The sequence below is a fragment of the Durotheca rogersii genome (assembly GCF_024521655.1).
Source record: "Durotheca rogersii strain YMJ 92031201 chromosome Unknown GGS23scaffold_20, whole genome shotgun sequence".
Lineage (NCBI taxonomy): Eukaryota > Fungi > Ascomycota > Sordariomycetes > Xylariales > Xylariaceae > Durotheca > Durotheca rogersii.
Window position 1 is genome coordinate 302,992 of NW_026251251.1, and position 16,100 is coordinate 319,091.

A 16,100-nucleotide genomic window follows, 5' to 3' on the forward strand; every position below is an offset into this window, starting at 1 on the left:
TCCAAGCCCCTACGGGTTCCGCTGTGCATAGCACTGTCGCATTGCGGGATACCCCCGTCCACCGCGCCCGCCAGCCCAATAACAAGCCAGGTGAAATTGCCCCACGCCGCCTTCATTTCCTCTCCTCGATTCTAGGGGAGCTCTAGTCTGGTACGCATGCGCGCCCGTCCACGCACGCCCTCGAGCCAATCCTCCTCAGGCGCTTCTCTTCCTCGGCCTATCGCTACTAGGCGACGGGCCTCTCATTAGAATTTGTGCCTATCTGACGGTGCCGGCCGGAAGGTTTGTGTGTCTGCTGTTATACCTATGTCTCACTCTGCCTCGCCTCTTGTCCGAGCCTTGTCTCTACCCGCTTCAACCGGCTGCGATGGAGAGCGAGTCCCATAGCAGCCTTTCCGCTGGCCAGACGCCCTCTTCTTCGATGCCCGCTCCGAAAATAGAACCTCCTGCCGCTTCCGGCTCGTCGGGACCTGCTCCTGGACCCTCAAACTCCCAGCTATCGAAGCGGAGAAGGGGCATCGGCGTCGTGACCCCTAATGCGTGTACCGAATGCCGAAAGAAGCGCGCTAAGTGCGACGGGCAGAAGCCGTGTGGCCGGTGCAAGGCGCAAAAGGACGTCGAGTGTATATACGAGATCCCGGTGCGCCAATCCAAGGAACACCTGCGCCACGAGATCGAGGCTCTGCGGCGTCAGCAGCGGCAAAGCGATTCGGTTTTTTCCGCCCTCGTCCGGCCCGATCTCGTCGAGGAGGTTCTGCAGAGATTGCGACAAGGGCAGTCTGTCGAAGGCATTTCCGAATGGCTGGGTCGCAGTACCACCTTCCGTACAGCCGGCGGCGCGCTGGCTGGCTTTGCGCGCGCCGGCGAACGGGGCGGCGCCACGCTACCGACGCTTTCGACCTACGGAGGAGGAGCCATCCCCGGCGCGGGCGCCTACGGAGGGATCGGGATGAGCCCCGTTACGGCCCAGGCTCCCGGTATGCCCCAGGAATTCGACTCGAATAGCCCTTGGAACTTCTCATCCCACAGCCAGACCGTGTCGACGCGAAGCGACTCCCATCCCGACCTCATGCAGTGGACGCCGTCCGAAGGGCCCCCGAACTCGCGGGTCGGCGTGTGGCTTCAAGATCAGTCCGCCGCGGCGGTGACGACGGACGGGCCTCGCTATCGGGGGGTCGATCAAGTATTGGCGCCGTTGGATTCCCCGGACATGAAGGTACCGCCGGGAACATGGACCATAGTCACCGCCGACGCGGCCTTGGTCCAGCACCTCCTCGCCCTCTACTTCTGTTGGGAGTATCCCACGTTCGCCTCTCTCAGCAAGGAACATTTCATGAAGGATTTCCTCAACGGCCGCAGTCGGTACTGCTCTCCGATCCTAGTCAATGCGTTGCTGGCGCTGGGCTGCCGGTTCTCGACGCAACCCAACACGAGGGCGAACTCGAACGATCCGCGCACCGCCGGCGACCACTTCTTCCAAGAAGCCTTGGCGCTCTTCTACGGGGAGACCAACCACCACAACTTAACCACGATCCAAGCTTTGGGGATCATGTCCATTCGAGAGGCGAGTTGCGGAAGAGACTCGGAGTCTTGGTTCTACGCCGGCCAGAGCATACGCTTGGCTTTCGAGATGGGGCTGCACCGCCTCCAGCCCGACGGCGACGACGAGGATGAGATAGCGGTGCAAGCCGCAACTTTCTGGGGCGCCTTCGCCTTAGACCAGTAAGCCCACCCAGTCGCCGACACCAGCTATGTTGGCTAACGTATCCGAAGTGCATGGTCTCTGGCGACCGGCTCCCTGCCACAGTGTTCCTGCTTTCCGCACTTGCCGCCCAAACCCGAGATCATCGACGATATAGAGGCATCTTTGTGGATCCCGTACACCGACGATGGTACCTCCTACGCAGCTCGGGTTGGCAATAGCGGGCAGGGTCTGACTGGGTTTATAGGCACTCCTCTTCAGCGATCCTGCGAGCAACCGTCCAACGTTCGGTCTGTTTACAAGTGCTTCTGCGAACTCAGCGAGCTTGTCCATCAGTCGCTATACATTCTCCACTCCCCTGGGAAGCCGGTGACAAGCCGTGACCTTCTCGGCATATACACCCAATATCTCAATTGGTACGACAGGATTCCGGAGGTACTACGACTAGGGCATAACTTCACGCCCGCTGTCCTTTTCGCGCAGTGAGTGTCGGCACGAGATGGTGTGGCCTGATTCGTATCTTGCTTACCCGTCTCTTCCAGCATGTACTACCATTTTGCCATTCTGCTCTTATTTCGGCCCTTGATAAAATTGCGGATCATCGGTTCGGGGATTCTCCCTCGAGACGTCTGCGCCCAGGCCGCGGACGCTATCCAGGGCCTTCTCCGGTCATACTCACAGCTGTACACCCTCCGCCGCACGCCGTCCTTCGTGCCGTACTTCGTGCTGACCTCCTCCATCATGCACCTCGCCATCGGCGCAGAAGCTTCGAGGGGGCACTCGACCTCGCCCGCCGCGGCCTCGAATCCATCGACGGTCAAACTCGACGATCACCATACGGAGCAGGACAACCCGCTCTCGTCGTCCATAAATAGGAATGAACCCGAGCCGACGTCGCCGTCGAGTGCAACTACGGCGAAGCTGAGCCCGAAGGTGGCCGAAGCCCTCAGCCAGGGCATCGCCCACTTGACGGAGATGGAACCTTGTCATCACTTCGCCCATCAAGCGCTCAACATCCTACAGTACCTGGCGAAGAAATGGAATATTGACGTAGACATCCCGCGAGACCCCAGCGTCCCAGAGGAGATAGACAAGTCCACCAGGCCAGCGACTAGCAGTCTTAACTTCTTCGCGCCGAATGTGGACGAGGAGGATTTCCTGTGCGCTTGGAACACGCGCAGCGTAGGCGGGCCCGAGGGTCCTCAGAAGCCGTACGATTCGCCGACTAGGCCTGCCCGTGCTAGCGGAGGGGAGAAGACGGAAGAGCTTATCGGAGAGATGCACAAGAAGCATGGGGGAGATCGAGACCCAGTACCGAGACCGCCACGCGGACGCGCTAAGGGTCCGTCGGTGCGTGCCGCCAAAAACCTCGAGAACCCCCTATTCTGGCCGTTTCCTATGCAGGGCCGTCCGATGCTGCCGGAGGGTCAAAAGCTCGAGGAGGCAGGGTTCGCGCCTCTATAATAGGCGTGATGAGAGCCTGAGATGATTTGTCGTTGCTGGAGAAATACACCGCGACTACGAAGAGGTACACTGGGCAGGATACGTGAGACGTAATATCTTTTCCCGGATGTTTCGGATACCGAATACGAAGCCGAGATGATACGGCAGCGAGGCGTTAGCGAACTATTGCATTTTTAGGCATCGCCTGCCACCGCGGCGCGCCGACTGCACCGTCGCGAAATACGCATCCCGAAAGCTTAGGGTTCAGTCGACGCGGCGTGGGAGGAGAAGGAAACTCGGCGAGCAAGAGGATACTGGTTTCTCCACCGGAAGACTCACGGGGGGGGGTGTTACTTTATTAGAAGGTGAGGAACCGAAATTGGAGGAAGAAAATGATACCCCGGCAGGCGAATACACGCACGCTTGTCATGCACTTTTCGTCTAATGGTTAGTGGGGGGAAGCGGCCGCGAAATACCCAGCTCACGTTGTTTTTTTTTACCTGTTTTTCTTTTGGCTTGGCACGCACAGTGTAAACGTGGCAAAGGAGCTTGGGGAGAGATGAGAAGCGAAATAGACGATGTGACTTACTGGTCCAGAGATGCGAGAGGGGAGGGGGTTGGTTACGAACGGGAACCTCGAATCGAGTTGCCCCCCTCGTATCGGCAGTAGAAAGTCGCCGCTCTATAGGTAGATGGATGGTCTAACTGCAGCACATAATTAGACTATATACTCTAGTGCCCGGGGAAGTATCCTACGCGACGAAGTCGGGTTGGTTGTCAATGTGTGAGGCTACCGTGGTACGCAGTCTCGGCTGCGCTCCGTGTAGTCTCCCCCTGTCTCCTTCGCTTTTAATGTCCACAGGCAGAAAGACATAGTATTATGGACTGTGGGCTGTTATTAGGTCGGAGTGGACGACTGGCTATCTGACTGATGAGCGACGCCCTGACTCCGTTCGACAGGTCGCCAAAGGCTCTCTCATCGATGTCTAATTGCGAAAAGGAAATTTCTATTTGTATTTGCATTCCATCATGTTCTATCGTAAGTCTATAATCGTAACTCTGCACTCGCCGGGTCCACCTCTATCATATACTTCATACCCCCGCAGATTGACTAGGTAACTAATGGTATGCCACCTCCTGACTTTAGAATTCACCTTGCGATCCCCCAACTCCCAGGCGCCGTAGTTTCGTAGGAACAGTTGCCGTGGAAACAGCGCAACGGTCATCCACAGCCCGCAAACCCAGTGGGTCAACCGGCCAGGGGCGGCTGGTGACACGTACGGCCAAGAAAAGGGGCGATGGGAAAACAAACGGAAGCGGAAACGCCGGGGCTGGAAAAACGCAAAACGTATCGTGACACCTTGTCTCCGGAACACCGTGAGCCTCCTACTGCCCCCCGTGCAGCAACTCGGCGAGTACGCCCAGGCCCTCCTGGATCAGCGCCTCGACGTCGTCGGCAGGCTCGTCGGCCCGGAGCGCTGCTAGCGCGGCGCCGAGCGCCTCGGCGTCCGTGCCGACGCCAGGCGCGGTGCCAGTCAGCAGGGCGGCGGCGGCAGCGGCGTCGGCAGCGGCGCGCTCGGCGCGGGGGCGCACGACGCGGTCGTACGCGCGCAGGGCGAGCGGCGCGGCGGCGGCCGAGGGCACGCGCGCGAGCACCGCCGCGAGCACCAGCGACTGCTGCAGCGCGGCGACGACGGGCGCGGCCGGCGGGAACGGCAGGATGGTGAGGGCGGCGTCGCCGAGGAGCGCGGCGGCATGGGCGTCGGACGGCGCGAAGGTCGGCGTCGCCGGCGGCGCGAGCTGGTTCAGCGCCGTGACGTGCACGGTGTAGCGGCGCTGGATGAGCTGCGAGGGGTCAGACGGAGCGTATGATGTGCGGGGGGATGGAAGCGACTCACCTCGACCAGGCCCCGGCACTCGGGCACCCAGTTGCTGCGCGCGAACAGGGCGCGGAACTCGTCGGGCGTGAAGATGCGCGCCCAGGCCGCTGCCGCCGCGTCCTCGCCCTCCACCGCCGCTACCGCCGCGCGCCCGTACACCGCGACCTCGACGGCGCCGCCGCCGTCCACCGCGCCGTGCGTCAGCGCCGTCCCCGCACCCACCCACGTCGCGCGCTCCTCGCCGCCGGCCGCCTCGCCCGCCGGCACTTCCACGTGCACGCCCCAGTACCCGGTGTCGCGCAGGCCCCCCGCCGCGGCGGCGCCCCCGAGCCCAAGCACCTGCGCGCGCCCCGCCCCGTGCAGCCCGTCCGCCGCGACCACCACGTCGTACGCGCGGCGCGCGCCGTCGGCGAAGACCAGTGCCAGCGCCGCGGTGCCCGGGGAGGCCGGCTCGATGCCGACAACGCGCGCGCCGACCCTTACGGCGTGCGGCGGCGTGGCGCCCGCCAGCAGCGCGTCGAGCAGCGCGCGCCGCGACGCCGCGGCGCCCCCGTCCTCGGGCCCGCTAACGAGCACGTCGCGCCCGGCGTGCGGGCCGGCGGCGACGCGCACGCGCGCGGGCGCAGCGCCGGGAAAGGCGGACGACGGCGGCACCCCCAGCGCGCCCAGCACCCGCCGCGCGCCCCGCGTCAGCGCGACCGCCGGGCCCTCGTCCCGCGGCGCGGGCCGCGCGCAGAGGAGCTCCGCGGCGACGTGCGCGTGCGGCGCTAGCGCGCGGAGCAGGGAGGCGCCGGCGAGAGAGTCGCCGAGGATGGCGACGCGGAGGGGGTGGGAGGGGGAGGGGGGCATGGTGGATGGGAAGAGGGAGAGATATTGAGGGAGGGGAGGGGGGGAGGGAGAGAGTGTCTGTGTTGGTGGCAAGGAGGAGGATATACTAAGTTCAGACGACGATCTGGATAGGCTCGCGAGTACAGGCCACGATTCGGAGTAGACAGATGCGTGCGTGGTAGTCTGGTGGTCCCGCTGTCGACGCTGGCGGACAGAAGACAAGGCACCAGGGGGCGGGGGAGCGCGGCGGCTTAAGTAGGTCCCGCGACGTGCTCGCCCTCAGCGCGGGCAGGTAGCCAAGGACGACGGAGGCAGAGGCATATGTCTTCGCGTGCAAGTCGCCCCGCGGCCGGGACTCGATCCCTGGGCCTCCGCCGCGTATAGCTAGCAGAGCGCGAGAGCTGGGCGCGGTGCCCCTTCCTCCTCTTCCTCCTCCTAGTCAACCGAGCTTCAACGCCCCCAACGTCCCACCGGGCGCGGCCCAGCGAGGGTGCGGGCCACGCGAAGGGGACGATTGTCGCGGCCCGAGTCTGGAGACGCGGCGTGCATATGAACGCCCTCCCCTGTCAGCGATGACGGCGCTGTGCCCCGGCGGCGAGGGCATAGTGCCGAGCGAGGGCATTCTGGCGACGTTCAGCGTTGGATATCCTGTCCGGCAATGGCCTCAGGATTCGGGCAGGGTTGCGGCTGCGAAGGGGGGTAGGCAGGCAGACGTTACGTATGTATAGGTAGGTAGGTCGAGTGCTCGCGGTCTGGTAGGGCTGAGAGAATAGGCGGCAGCAGACGGGGACTGGGGCGGGGTGCGGCAGAGGATCGAGGGAGAGACCAGGGGCAGGGCAGCCTGGCTTCGCTCGACGCGGTCGGTTGGACCCTGCGGGCGATCTGTCTTAGCCCGGTCGTCGTCGAGATGGGAGTGCGGGAGGGGAGGGCGTCATCGTAACGCGAGAGACCTTGTCCCGACATGGTGGATCGCTCTAAGCCTTACGCTGTGAGACGGGGCACGTAGGTAACGTCGTCTCACCCAGATCCGACGGCCTTCTGCGTCGTATTCCGCAACGATCGGGGCGGCGGCACAGGGCAGTCGGGGGGGGAGGTAGGTAAAATAGGGGTCCCTGCGAGCCCTAAACGTGCTGACTGCGACGGAAACGCTTCAGCCGCACACAGGTACGTAAGCCGCGCGGGATAAGTACTTGGTGAGAGACGGATAAGGAAACCAGGGCGACTTGTGCGGCGCAAGTCGATGGGCAGTGAAGGGGTTCCCGTTCTGGGCATGAGGGAGAGACAGCCACGTTCCGCATCGGGCAAGTAAGACGTTCATGATGGGCGACGGCGGGGCGGGATGACAGGGGCAAGTCCACCGGCGGACGACGGGCGTATTCGAGAGATACGGCGTAGGTAGGTATATTCGTGGCTGCGGGATAAGTACGCCGAGGCCTGGCTGCTGCGGTGCCGGTGAGGAAATGCCAGGTCGGGCACAGCTGGCTATATTGGGCGCCTGACCGGTCCCGAAGCTCACCGAGGTGCGTTATCTCATACGCGCCTCCGCGCATTTCCATGATATGTATGATTACCTACCTACCTTCGTGCGCGTGCGCGCAGGTCCCTCGCCCCAGGATCCGCAATGCGAACCGATTCCTCCCCTCCATCCCGCCATCCCCGTCGGCCCCATCGTCGCGACCTGGGCCCTTCGCGGCCCCCAACCGAACCTGGGAAGAGGAGGATACCCTCCCCCTTCCCCCCTGCCTCTGTCGCATCGCGTGCGGCAGCACAACGCAGCCGGGGATCCATGCATCGCGGCTCCTCCCCAGGACGCGCAACTCTAAACGGGTCCCCTGGGTCTTTTCGTCGGGCGATGGAGATCGTGCGCAGCGCAGAGACCGAGCCTGCTGGTGGATTACCTAGTTGGGCCGGGTCGTCAGATCAGAGCAGATGTTAAGTAGATGGTTGGGGTCGGTGGGATCGGCACGGCCAGGCACCAGGATCGAATCTGTCTTCTGAGAATAAATAGCTTCTCCTTCCTGCCCAAGTCGGCAGTTGACGAGGCGAGGCGATGAGGGGGTTCTTCGCGCACACGTATACGTAGTCATGCGTATTTTATTACCTACGTAGAATAATAGTACTGATTTCCATATATAACTTGCTGGGTATGTTCTTTACAGGTAGGTATTGTATTCGCCTTCTCGCGTCCTACCACCCTCCCTATGTCTCAGTGGGATCCCTCGCCGCTGTCGCTCATATGGTGTTTAATAGCAACCGGACGCGACGCCTCCAGCTGCACCCCGCACTTCTTCGCATCGTTCCCTGGCACGGCATAAAATGGAGGACAGGGTTGGTATTTCTGATCTGCTGGCCGTAGGAGAGGCGAGTAGGTGTTCTAGACGGAGCAAAGAGTCCCTCGACGCCGCTAATAGCAGGGCCTATTGTCGCCGCGGTCGAGAGGGGTTAATTACCTAGTTAATGATGTCGACCTGCGCCGCTACAATCCTGTTTCTATGGTTTCGGCTTTTTGCAAGGCATGCTGGTAGGTGTTACTCATTACTCACTCTATCATTGACCCGAAATGTTGCCACTGTCGGATCCGCGAGTGCGGGTAAGCAAGGCCGATTCCATGGGTCATCCATTTCGGTTTCTATATTGTCACATCGATGTTATTATATTATTAATTGTCGATGCCAGTCAGTCCAGAGACCCTGCTAGGATCGCAATGCTATAGCCAAACAGTCCCAGACAAGTCCTACAACTGAAAGGAATCATACCAAGGTATATTTAGCCCGCTGTTCGACTGGCGATCTGGCCTAGTCCCACATTCTGTCGCGCTATCGTGTTATAAATAATGTCTGGTGTCACCTCTCCGCGACTCTTGAGACATCGATCAACTCGACGCGTGTAGGAGGGAAGTAATCACTATGAGTAGAGTCTTGGAAAACGAGGTTCGGCGTCGCAGACGCCGCAGATTTTGGCCGTGACTCAGGCATTCCGCCGAGAACTGTTGATATTACGCGAGATCCTCTCGGACCCGAAGCGCTGACTAACTCACTGGGCTGTCAGATATTATTTGAATCTCGGCTCAAGTGTGTCTCAGATAACGAGTATCTAAAATTGACGTCTATAGCGACACGCCTACCCCGAGAGCGCTGCTATCTTCGACTCCCGCATCCCCATTGCGGCGATTTGCTCTCTAGTATGTATCCGCATGGACACAGTCAGACTCCCGATACATCTCCCAAGAGTCAATAAGACATTAGTTACAAGGAGGAGCGTGAAGTTTACCCAGGATGTCGGTTCCTTTCTCAGGCGTTCTTGTGACAGTGCCAGAGTCGGGGGGGGATTGCTAAGGACTGTACCGTAGGAATGACATTGGCTCGGACAACTACAACAACGTGGCGGACAGCAGCAGAGTAATAATACACATACCGGTGGGTATTAATTAATTCATAGCTAATCTATCAAATAATTTTTAACACCAACCCCTACTAGTATTCACTTCATTCCGGCCGTTCTGATTATCTAGGTTTCCTCACCATTATTCATACACCCATCAACCCTACCTGTCGCCGTTCGGGAAGAAGCTTCGGTTAGGATTGACGCCGGCGACGCGCAGGTTCTTCACCACGGCGTGCATCTCCGGCGTCATCGCCAGGCCGGGGTCCTTCTGGGCCCGCAGAACGAGCGCCATCTCCGGCGCCACGCCCCACCGCGAGTAGCCCTTCTCCATGCTGGCGCGCACCGTGTCCCGCAGCACCTCGGTGAACCTCTCCGCGCTCGGCACCTGCGCGAGCCCCATCTCGCGCAGGAACGCCGGGAAGTCCGACACCTCGTGCAGCCTGCGCACCTCGGCCGCGAGCCGCGCTGCGGCCCCGCGCGGCGGCGCTCCGTGCCGCGCGAACAGCTCGTCGCGCACGCGGGCCAGTCCGGCGGCGCCGCCGCTCGCCGAAGAGGCCGGGCGCGCCGTGCGCCGGAACAGCTCCGCGAACATGAGCAGGCGGTACGAGGTGCGGGAGCCGGCGAAGGTGCGCGCGAGGCGGTAGTGCGAGACGGGGTCGGCCTCGAGGTACGCGAGCTCGGCGAGGCCGGCGCCGCGGCGGTCGAGCAGCCAGACGACGTTGCGCGTGATGGCCTCGACCACGATGGCCTTGGTGAGCTCCTCGCTCGGCTCCACGTCCGAGATCAGCCGCGCCACCAGCAGGTGGCCGAGGTTCGGGCAGTCGGCCTTGGCGCGCCGCCCCGCGGCGAAGCTGCGCAGCAGCGCGTTCGCGCCGGCCACCAGCGCCGCGTCCTCCGCCGCGAGGCACACGAGCAGGTGGAACAGGTGGAAGTAGGACTCGATGGCCTTCTCGGACGCGTGGCGCAGGGTGCTGCGCGCCGCGCCGCCATCGGGAGCGCCGGCGGCCACCTCGTTGAGCCGCACGACGACGTCGTTCATGAAGGCGAAGAGGACCTGGGCGTCGGTGGAGGGCCCGCCGCGGAGGCCCCGGCGCACGGCGCCGAGCGTGGCGGCGGCGTCGCCGCGCACGCGCCGCCAGTGCTGCTGCGAGATGGGCAGCGGCAGCCAGTGGTCGAAGGCGATGTGGTTGACCGAGCGGCGGATGCGCCAGTGCCGGAAGGCCTCCTGCGACAGCAGGTCGAACTCGGAGGCCACGTGCCCGCGCCGGACCGAGACGCCGACGCCGAGCTTGACCGTCAGGTAGTTCCGCTTGAGGCAGAAGCACTGCAGCTCGCGCTGCCGCACCACGTCAAAGTCCGCCACGATCTGGCTGATCCTCGGCCACGCCGCCGCGAAGCTGGTCAGCTCCTCGAAGTCCATGTTTTCGATGACGAGCAGCAAGACCTCGTTCGGCAGCCGGCCTATCTCGCACGTTTTCACCTCTTTGCCTAGGACGGGAGTTCCTCGGAGCGAGCTGGCTGGCTCGGTCCTCTTAGCCCCTTGCTTCCTTTTCCTCGGCGCCCGAGCGCTCGACAGCGTGGGCCATAGGCCTGGCTCGCTATCGACGAGAGCATTGAACTGGGCTTGCTGTCTGGGTTGCTTCTTTGGCGATGGCTGGCTCGAGTTAAAACCGCACTGCTGGCACTGGAAGCTGTCGTATAACGACCTATCTGTAGCCTTGAAGCCGGCTAGACTCGTATTGCCCCCGTACGACTGTTCGACGCTGTCGCTGGAGAAGAAGCTCAACATCTGGATCGCGATGCCCTTGAGGGTATAGGCGGGCGTATATCCCTCCTCTGTGTTGGGGATGCTCGCGCAAATGTAACCGTCGAAGACATTGGGGTGCTGGACGCTGGAGTCCATTTGGATCTTGGGTGGGCCTATGGGGTAGTTGTGCCGGAAAGTGACGGTGAGGTGAAGGGGCTTGTAGTTGGCCGGGTTGAGAATCAGACAAGCTCGCGAGAGGTCGTCTTCGTTGACATGTAGCTGTATATTTGGGTATGGCTTGGCTACTAGCTCCTTGATGTCCGCGAGAAGCCGGCGTGATCGAAAGGAAGCGCCGGCATCTTGCTTGGGAGAAGGGCGATTCTGATCCATGCTGGCTGGCGACTCGGTGTAGACGACTGGCAATTCGGGCGGAGACACTGAACTTGGGGCTGATGAGAAGATCCGAGTCTAGATATAATAATGACTGTGACCGAGGTACGGGATACCACGCTTAGGACTACTAGGAGGAACTTCTATGCTTTGGTAGGCCCAAGGAAAAGGAAACAGACAAACTCGAGACGACAAGACTCTGTATAAATACCTATGTAAAGACCCCCAGTCGCTAGGCACCTAGCCGCCGGTTTTCCCATCTGACTCATTACGGCAACAGACATAACCTGAGGCTCATTTGGAATTCACGAACCCCTCTATTATGCCCATACTCTTTTCAGCTCGCCGGAGCTGAGTCAAACAAATTGAGCGTGGCTGTGAGGCTTCCCGCTTTGTTCTCCACAAGCGATCAACGCCGGCAGGGGTTTCCGAAAGCCAATCCTACGGGTAGCGTTGGCCCCATGCACTAATACAGTGCGTATCCATCCAACTGTCTTTTGCGTCTGGTAATATTGAATTGTTATCAACTGGGTGATTGTGCATGCACACGGCCTCATGGTGGTATTAATATTAGGCACAAAATGAATCGAGGAGATTGATAGATCGTCCCCTTGGCAAGCTTATGACGGCCCAGGAAGAGGATATATCATTCTTGATTCTCCGTTTTACTTATTATTACAGCACTGTTACATTATCACAACGCGAAGGGTTTAGAATGACCAGAGATCTCCTTAAGCACAATACGGTTGCACCAAGCAACTTCAACGAGTTCGCAAGCCGCGAAACGCCTTTGGGAACTATTAGCGTGCAGTTGATATCAATGCATGTACATACACAACAACCCTAGTACTACCTACTTAAGATCCCCCCGACCAGCAGCTCTCCGTCGTATTCGGGCAGCGGTGCAACTACCCGTAGATGCGGGTGTGGTGTGTGTGTTTGTAGTCTTCAAAAACATCTCTGAGATTGTCTCGCTCAACAGCCGGAGCTAACGTCAACTCTCGTAAATACGATAATACTAACCAGAATGCAGAGTATTCTACCTGGAGAGGCAACTAGCGACGAACTTGACTGGTAACATCTCATATCCAGGGTTGTCTGAGAGAGTTACTAGCTCATCTCGAGAAAGATTTGTTGAAATTAGGAACTAATGCACCTCTTCTCATCTGTTTCCTTGGTTCCTTCTCACGCAACTACGTACTCCCGTCTGCCGGCCGTGATCTTCGTCCTGTCCAAGTGCCGACCACCCGGTAGATATGGACGTGCTTGGAACAGGACGTGAGCTTTGGATGTTCTCGGGTAAATGACCTCGTGCGCACTAAACGCGGCCGAGTCCATGTCACAGGGTAAACAGTTCGACGCCGTCAATTGGACCAGTCTTCTGCTAGGAGCGGCGATCATAGCAGAACATATGGAAGATCTTGACGCTTCCCCACACTCTGACCGTTTCCCTTCATTTATGGTCCTAGGTCTTGGCTGACGGCACCTGTATGCGGCCCGGGGGACAACTTAATTAGATGTAAACCGGCTTTAGATGTACATATATGTGTAAATCTCGCTCGACCCGTCCGTCGGGCCTTGCGCCTCTCCTCTCTCCTTTTCTCGATACCCGTTAGCAGCTCGTATGTTCGTGGCCACCGCCTCAGACCCGTGGTGTCATCATTATGCTTCCCCGCTTGACCTTCCTCGTCGGCCTGCTCCTGATAGGAGTTGATGCAGGACCGTTGCAGAAGCGGTTCCGGTTCGAAAGGTACTCGTCGTCTCTTGATCACAGACCATCGTGCTGCTCAAGAATTTCGACTAATCTCGTGTCAAAGGCCTCCCAGTGTGTACCCCCCCGATATCGTCGACAAGTTGGAGGAAGAAGCCATCAGCAAGTTTGAAGAATGGGTGGCCAAGAATCCCGCGGCGTCCGGCTGCACGCTCGAGACGGCTGTGAAAAAAATGGAATGGTATGCATATCATCTCTACGAGAACTCGGAACCCCATAACTCTATCTGACTAGAGAAAATAGGAGCGATCTTACGGTTGCGCAGAGAGAGGAGTACATCAGCGCCGTGCTCTGCTTGCAAAACCTTCCAGCCAAGGCCCCTAAGGATAAGTTCCCAGGGGCACGGTCTCGTTACGATGACTTTGTATGTTCCCGGACCGATAGGCAGTGTTCCGTCAGGAGGATCTAGGTGATGGGGACTCATGAACTAATTGTCTATTACATAGGTTGGCACGCATATAGCGACGGCAATGCAACTACACTCAAATGCAGGTTTATTCTACTTTAATAGTCTCACTCCCCCGAGCTAACCCGAACGCCTTATAGGCCCATCTACTCCCGGCGCATCGGTATTTCATCTGGGTGTATGAGACGGCATTGCGCGATGAGTGTGGCTACACCGGTTACCAACCCGTAAGAATAGTACCTGGGATTGCACATAGTCATATGACGAAAGATGCTGATGTTCCGTGTTAGTACTGGAACTACGACAGATATGCGGCCGATCCTATCAATTCGCCCCTTTTCAACGGAAATGCGTCTAGCATGGGTGGAAACGGTGCACCCAGCGAATACCCCGGGGTCAGACAGATGGGATTCAAGCCTCCGTATGATAGTGAGTCTACGCTGCTACCACGGCCAGAGATGACGACGTGATGCTAAGCAATACGTACAGTAATTCCTTCTGCTGGCGGTGGAGGGTGTGTAACTGAAGGGCCATTCAAAGAGTAACGGAAATCCCCCCTGCTTTCTACTTGGGTTGCGTCAGCCGAAAAAAACACAGCATGGTGGTGAGCCTGGGGCCGCTATCGACCATCGTGTCGGACATCCCCCCGAACCCGCAAAAGGACGGACTGGGCTCGAACCCGCGCTGCCTGCGCCGGGACGTGAACAAGTACTCGGCCTCTGTCACGACCGCAGACCACGCGTACAAGCTCATCACCGAGAGCCCGGACATCGAGACCTTCCAGAAGATCCTGCTCGGTCAGCCGGACAAGAACGACTGGGGTATCCATACCGGCGGCCACTACACCATCGGTGGTGACCCCGGCGGTGATTTCTTTGCCTCCCCTGGCGACCCTGTGTTCTACTTCCACCAGTACGCCGTCATTTTATTTCCCCGCCACCTCCCCGTGACATGTGTATATCTTATCGTGGACACATGCTTCTATGCGTGAATGCATCGCTAACTCGACCCGTAGCGGCGCGATCGATCGGTTCTGGTGGATCTGGCAGATGCAGGTACGTTTTCAATGGCCTTGACTCCGAGGCTGTCGCCCGTAGTATTGTCGTGAATCTGCGAAGCAACTGACAAAGCCTCCCAGGATCCCGACAACCGTATGTATCAGTACCCGGGACAAACTCTGAAGTCCGGCCAGACGCCCGACGAGTTCGCCGAAAAGGATGTCATTAACATCAACTGGCTGGCGCCGAACGTTACTGTGGTAAGTGCAGTTGCGATATTTTATCATTTTCCCCTACCGCAAGCGCCTCGATGTCTCGGCTATACTCCTGGCATACTCGACATTGGCTTTATATGGCGATCGCGTTCTCACCGCCAAGATATGTTCTACTGTTTGCGCTACCCCTATTTACTGACGCTCGGGGAACTGTAGAAAAACATGATGACGAACATAGGCGGCCACGATGGGAACTTCTGTTTCATCTATATTTAATCCGATTTACGTATCCTGTCGTCGTCTCTAGTTGTATATCTGCATACTAAGGGAGAGGAAGGCTGAGGTTGCACGTTGATTCCATTCCAGCCGAACTATCGTTGCGATTAGCCTAGCTAAGCCATGATGAGTCTATACGGCCCCAGAGGTCTCTTTTTCTTTACTCCCAGACAACGAGAGCTTGGCCCACGACATGCACGTCGATCTTCAAGGGGTATTGCCTGCAACTCGTATTCATGAATTTCTAGTGACCTAAATGCGTGACGGCGAAGAGCTAAGGTGACCTAACCCACGGCAAAGGCGAGGTGCTCAGACGTGGACTGATGTTAACCATTTGCTATTCTAATCGACGAGCCGTTTTCTTTCGGTCCCCTTCGTCGGAAAGTTCTGGTATGTCGTGATGGTCAACATGGGCCACAGATAGCAGAATGACTTGGGCGCCAGTAATACCCCTGACACAACCTGAAATATTAGAGGCCGTTGCTGTCCGCTTGGCAAGTCCTGCACCAACACATAGCTCAGTCAATGGTCGCCTCGACAGCAATCCGGGACTCGAAATGGGAAAAGCTTCTGAGTTCGGAGAGCGCGGCTGTGTGAGTTCAGCGCCTCGTCTCGACTTGTGTCCATCTCGTCTACAACATCCGCCTTATTGCCAGTACAGACTTTGGGGGAATCTGTGTATTATTTATTATGAGTGGATCCTGACGTTAAGCACATGTGCGTATGTCCGACTCCCGGTCAACGAACTATACCCCTTTTCCTCATGTGTGTGTATGCATAAGTAGGGATTCGCAGACTACGGGATTGGTGGGTATTCTGGAAAAGGAGAATGCGGACCGCAGCGGTCCGAGGACCCGGTTTCAATTCCGCGATGCTCAGGGCCCCGAAACCCCTGCACGGGCGACGCAGCCAGTTCGGGCGGTAGCAAGTCAGCCACCGTGGAACGAGCGAACGATGGCTCGAAGGGGATTTCGGTTCGACGGCGACATTTCAGTTGCTCGGGTGGGTGCCCGAGTCCATGGGCCTTGAAGCTATTCCAGCCCATATTTGAAGCCATTCC

The 16,100-nt window shown here is 59.0% G+C and overlaps 4 protein-coding genes across 4 annotated transcripts; 2 read left to right on the forward strand and 2 right to left on the reverse strand.

Annotated features, from left to right (window-relative positions):
- Positions 1–367: 367 nt before the first annotated feature.
- On the forward strand, positions 368–3,166 carry GGS23DRAFT_606512 (nitrogen assimilation transcription factor nirA; the record flags this gene model as incomplete). The annotated part of the gene is made up of 4 exons (XM_051519913.1): positions 368–1,722; positions 1,774–1,892; positions 1,950–2,184; positions 2,245–3,166. 4 exons carry the CDS (start codon positions 368–370, stop codon positions 3,164–3,166), a joined length of 2,631 nt encoding a protein of 876 aa, XP_051369724.1.
- A 1,115-nt stretch (positions 3,167–4,281) lies between these two features.
- GGS23DRAFT_613158 (FAD/NAD(P)-binding domain-containing protein) lies at positions 4,282–5,874 on the reverse strand (the record flags this gene model as incomplete). Its single annotated transcript, XM_051520548.1, has 2 exons — positions 4,282–4,990; positions 5,044–5,874. The coding sequence occupies 2 exons, from the start codon at positions 5,872–5,874 to the stop codon at positions 4,532–4,534; spliced, it is 1,290 nt and encodes a 429-aa protein (XP_051369725.1). The 3' UTR covers positions 4,282–4,531.
- Positions 5,875–9,138: 3,264 nt separating this feature from the next.
- On the reverse strand, positions 9,139–11,661 carry GGS23DRAFT_613162 (uncharacterized protein). The gene has a single exon (XM_051520549.1). The coding sequence runs from the start codon at positions 11,372–11,374 to the stop codon at positions 9,398–9,400; it is 1,977 nt and encodes a 658-aa protein (XP_051369726.1). The 5' UTR covers positions 11,375–11,661; the 3' UTR covers positions 9,139–9,397.
- A 1,377-nt stretch (positions 11,662–13,038) lies between these two features.
- Positions 13,039–15,040, forward strand: GGS23DRAFT_598898 (Di-copper centre-containing protein; the record flags this gene model as incomplete). The annotated part of the gene is made up of 10 exons (XM_051518851.1): positions 13,039–13,124; positions 13,192–13,309; positions 13,411–13,509; positions 13,692–13,778; positions 13,842–13,980; positions 14,041–14,065; positions 14,149–14,463; positions 14,567–14,606; positions 14,690–14,809; positions 14,981–15,040. The coding sequence occupies 10 exons, from the start codon at positions 13,039–13,041 to the stop codon at positions 15,038–15,040; spliced, it is 1,089 nt and encodes a 362-aa protein (XP_051369727.1).
- Between the last annotated feature and the right edge of the window lie 1,060 nt (positions 15,041–16,100).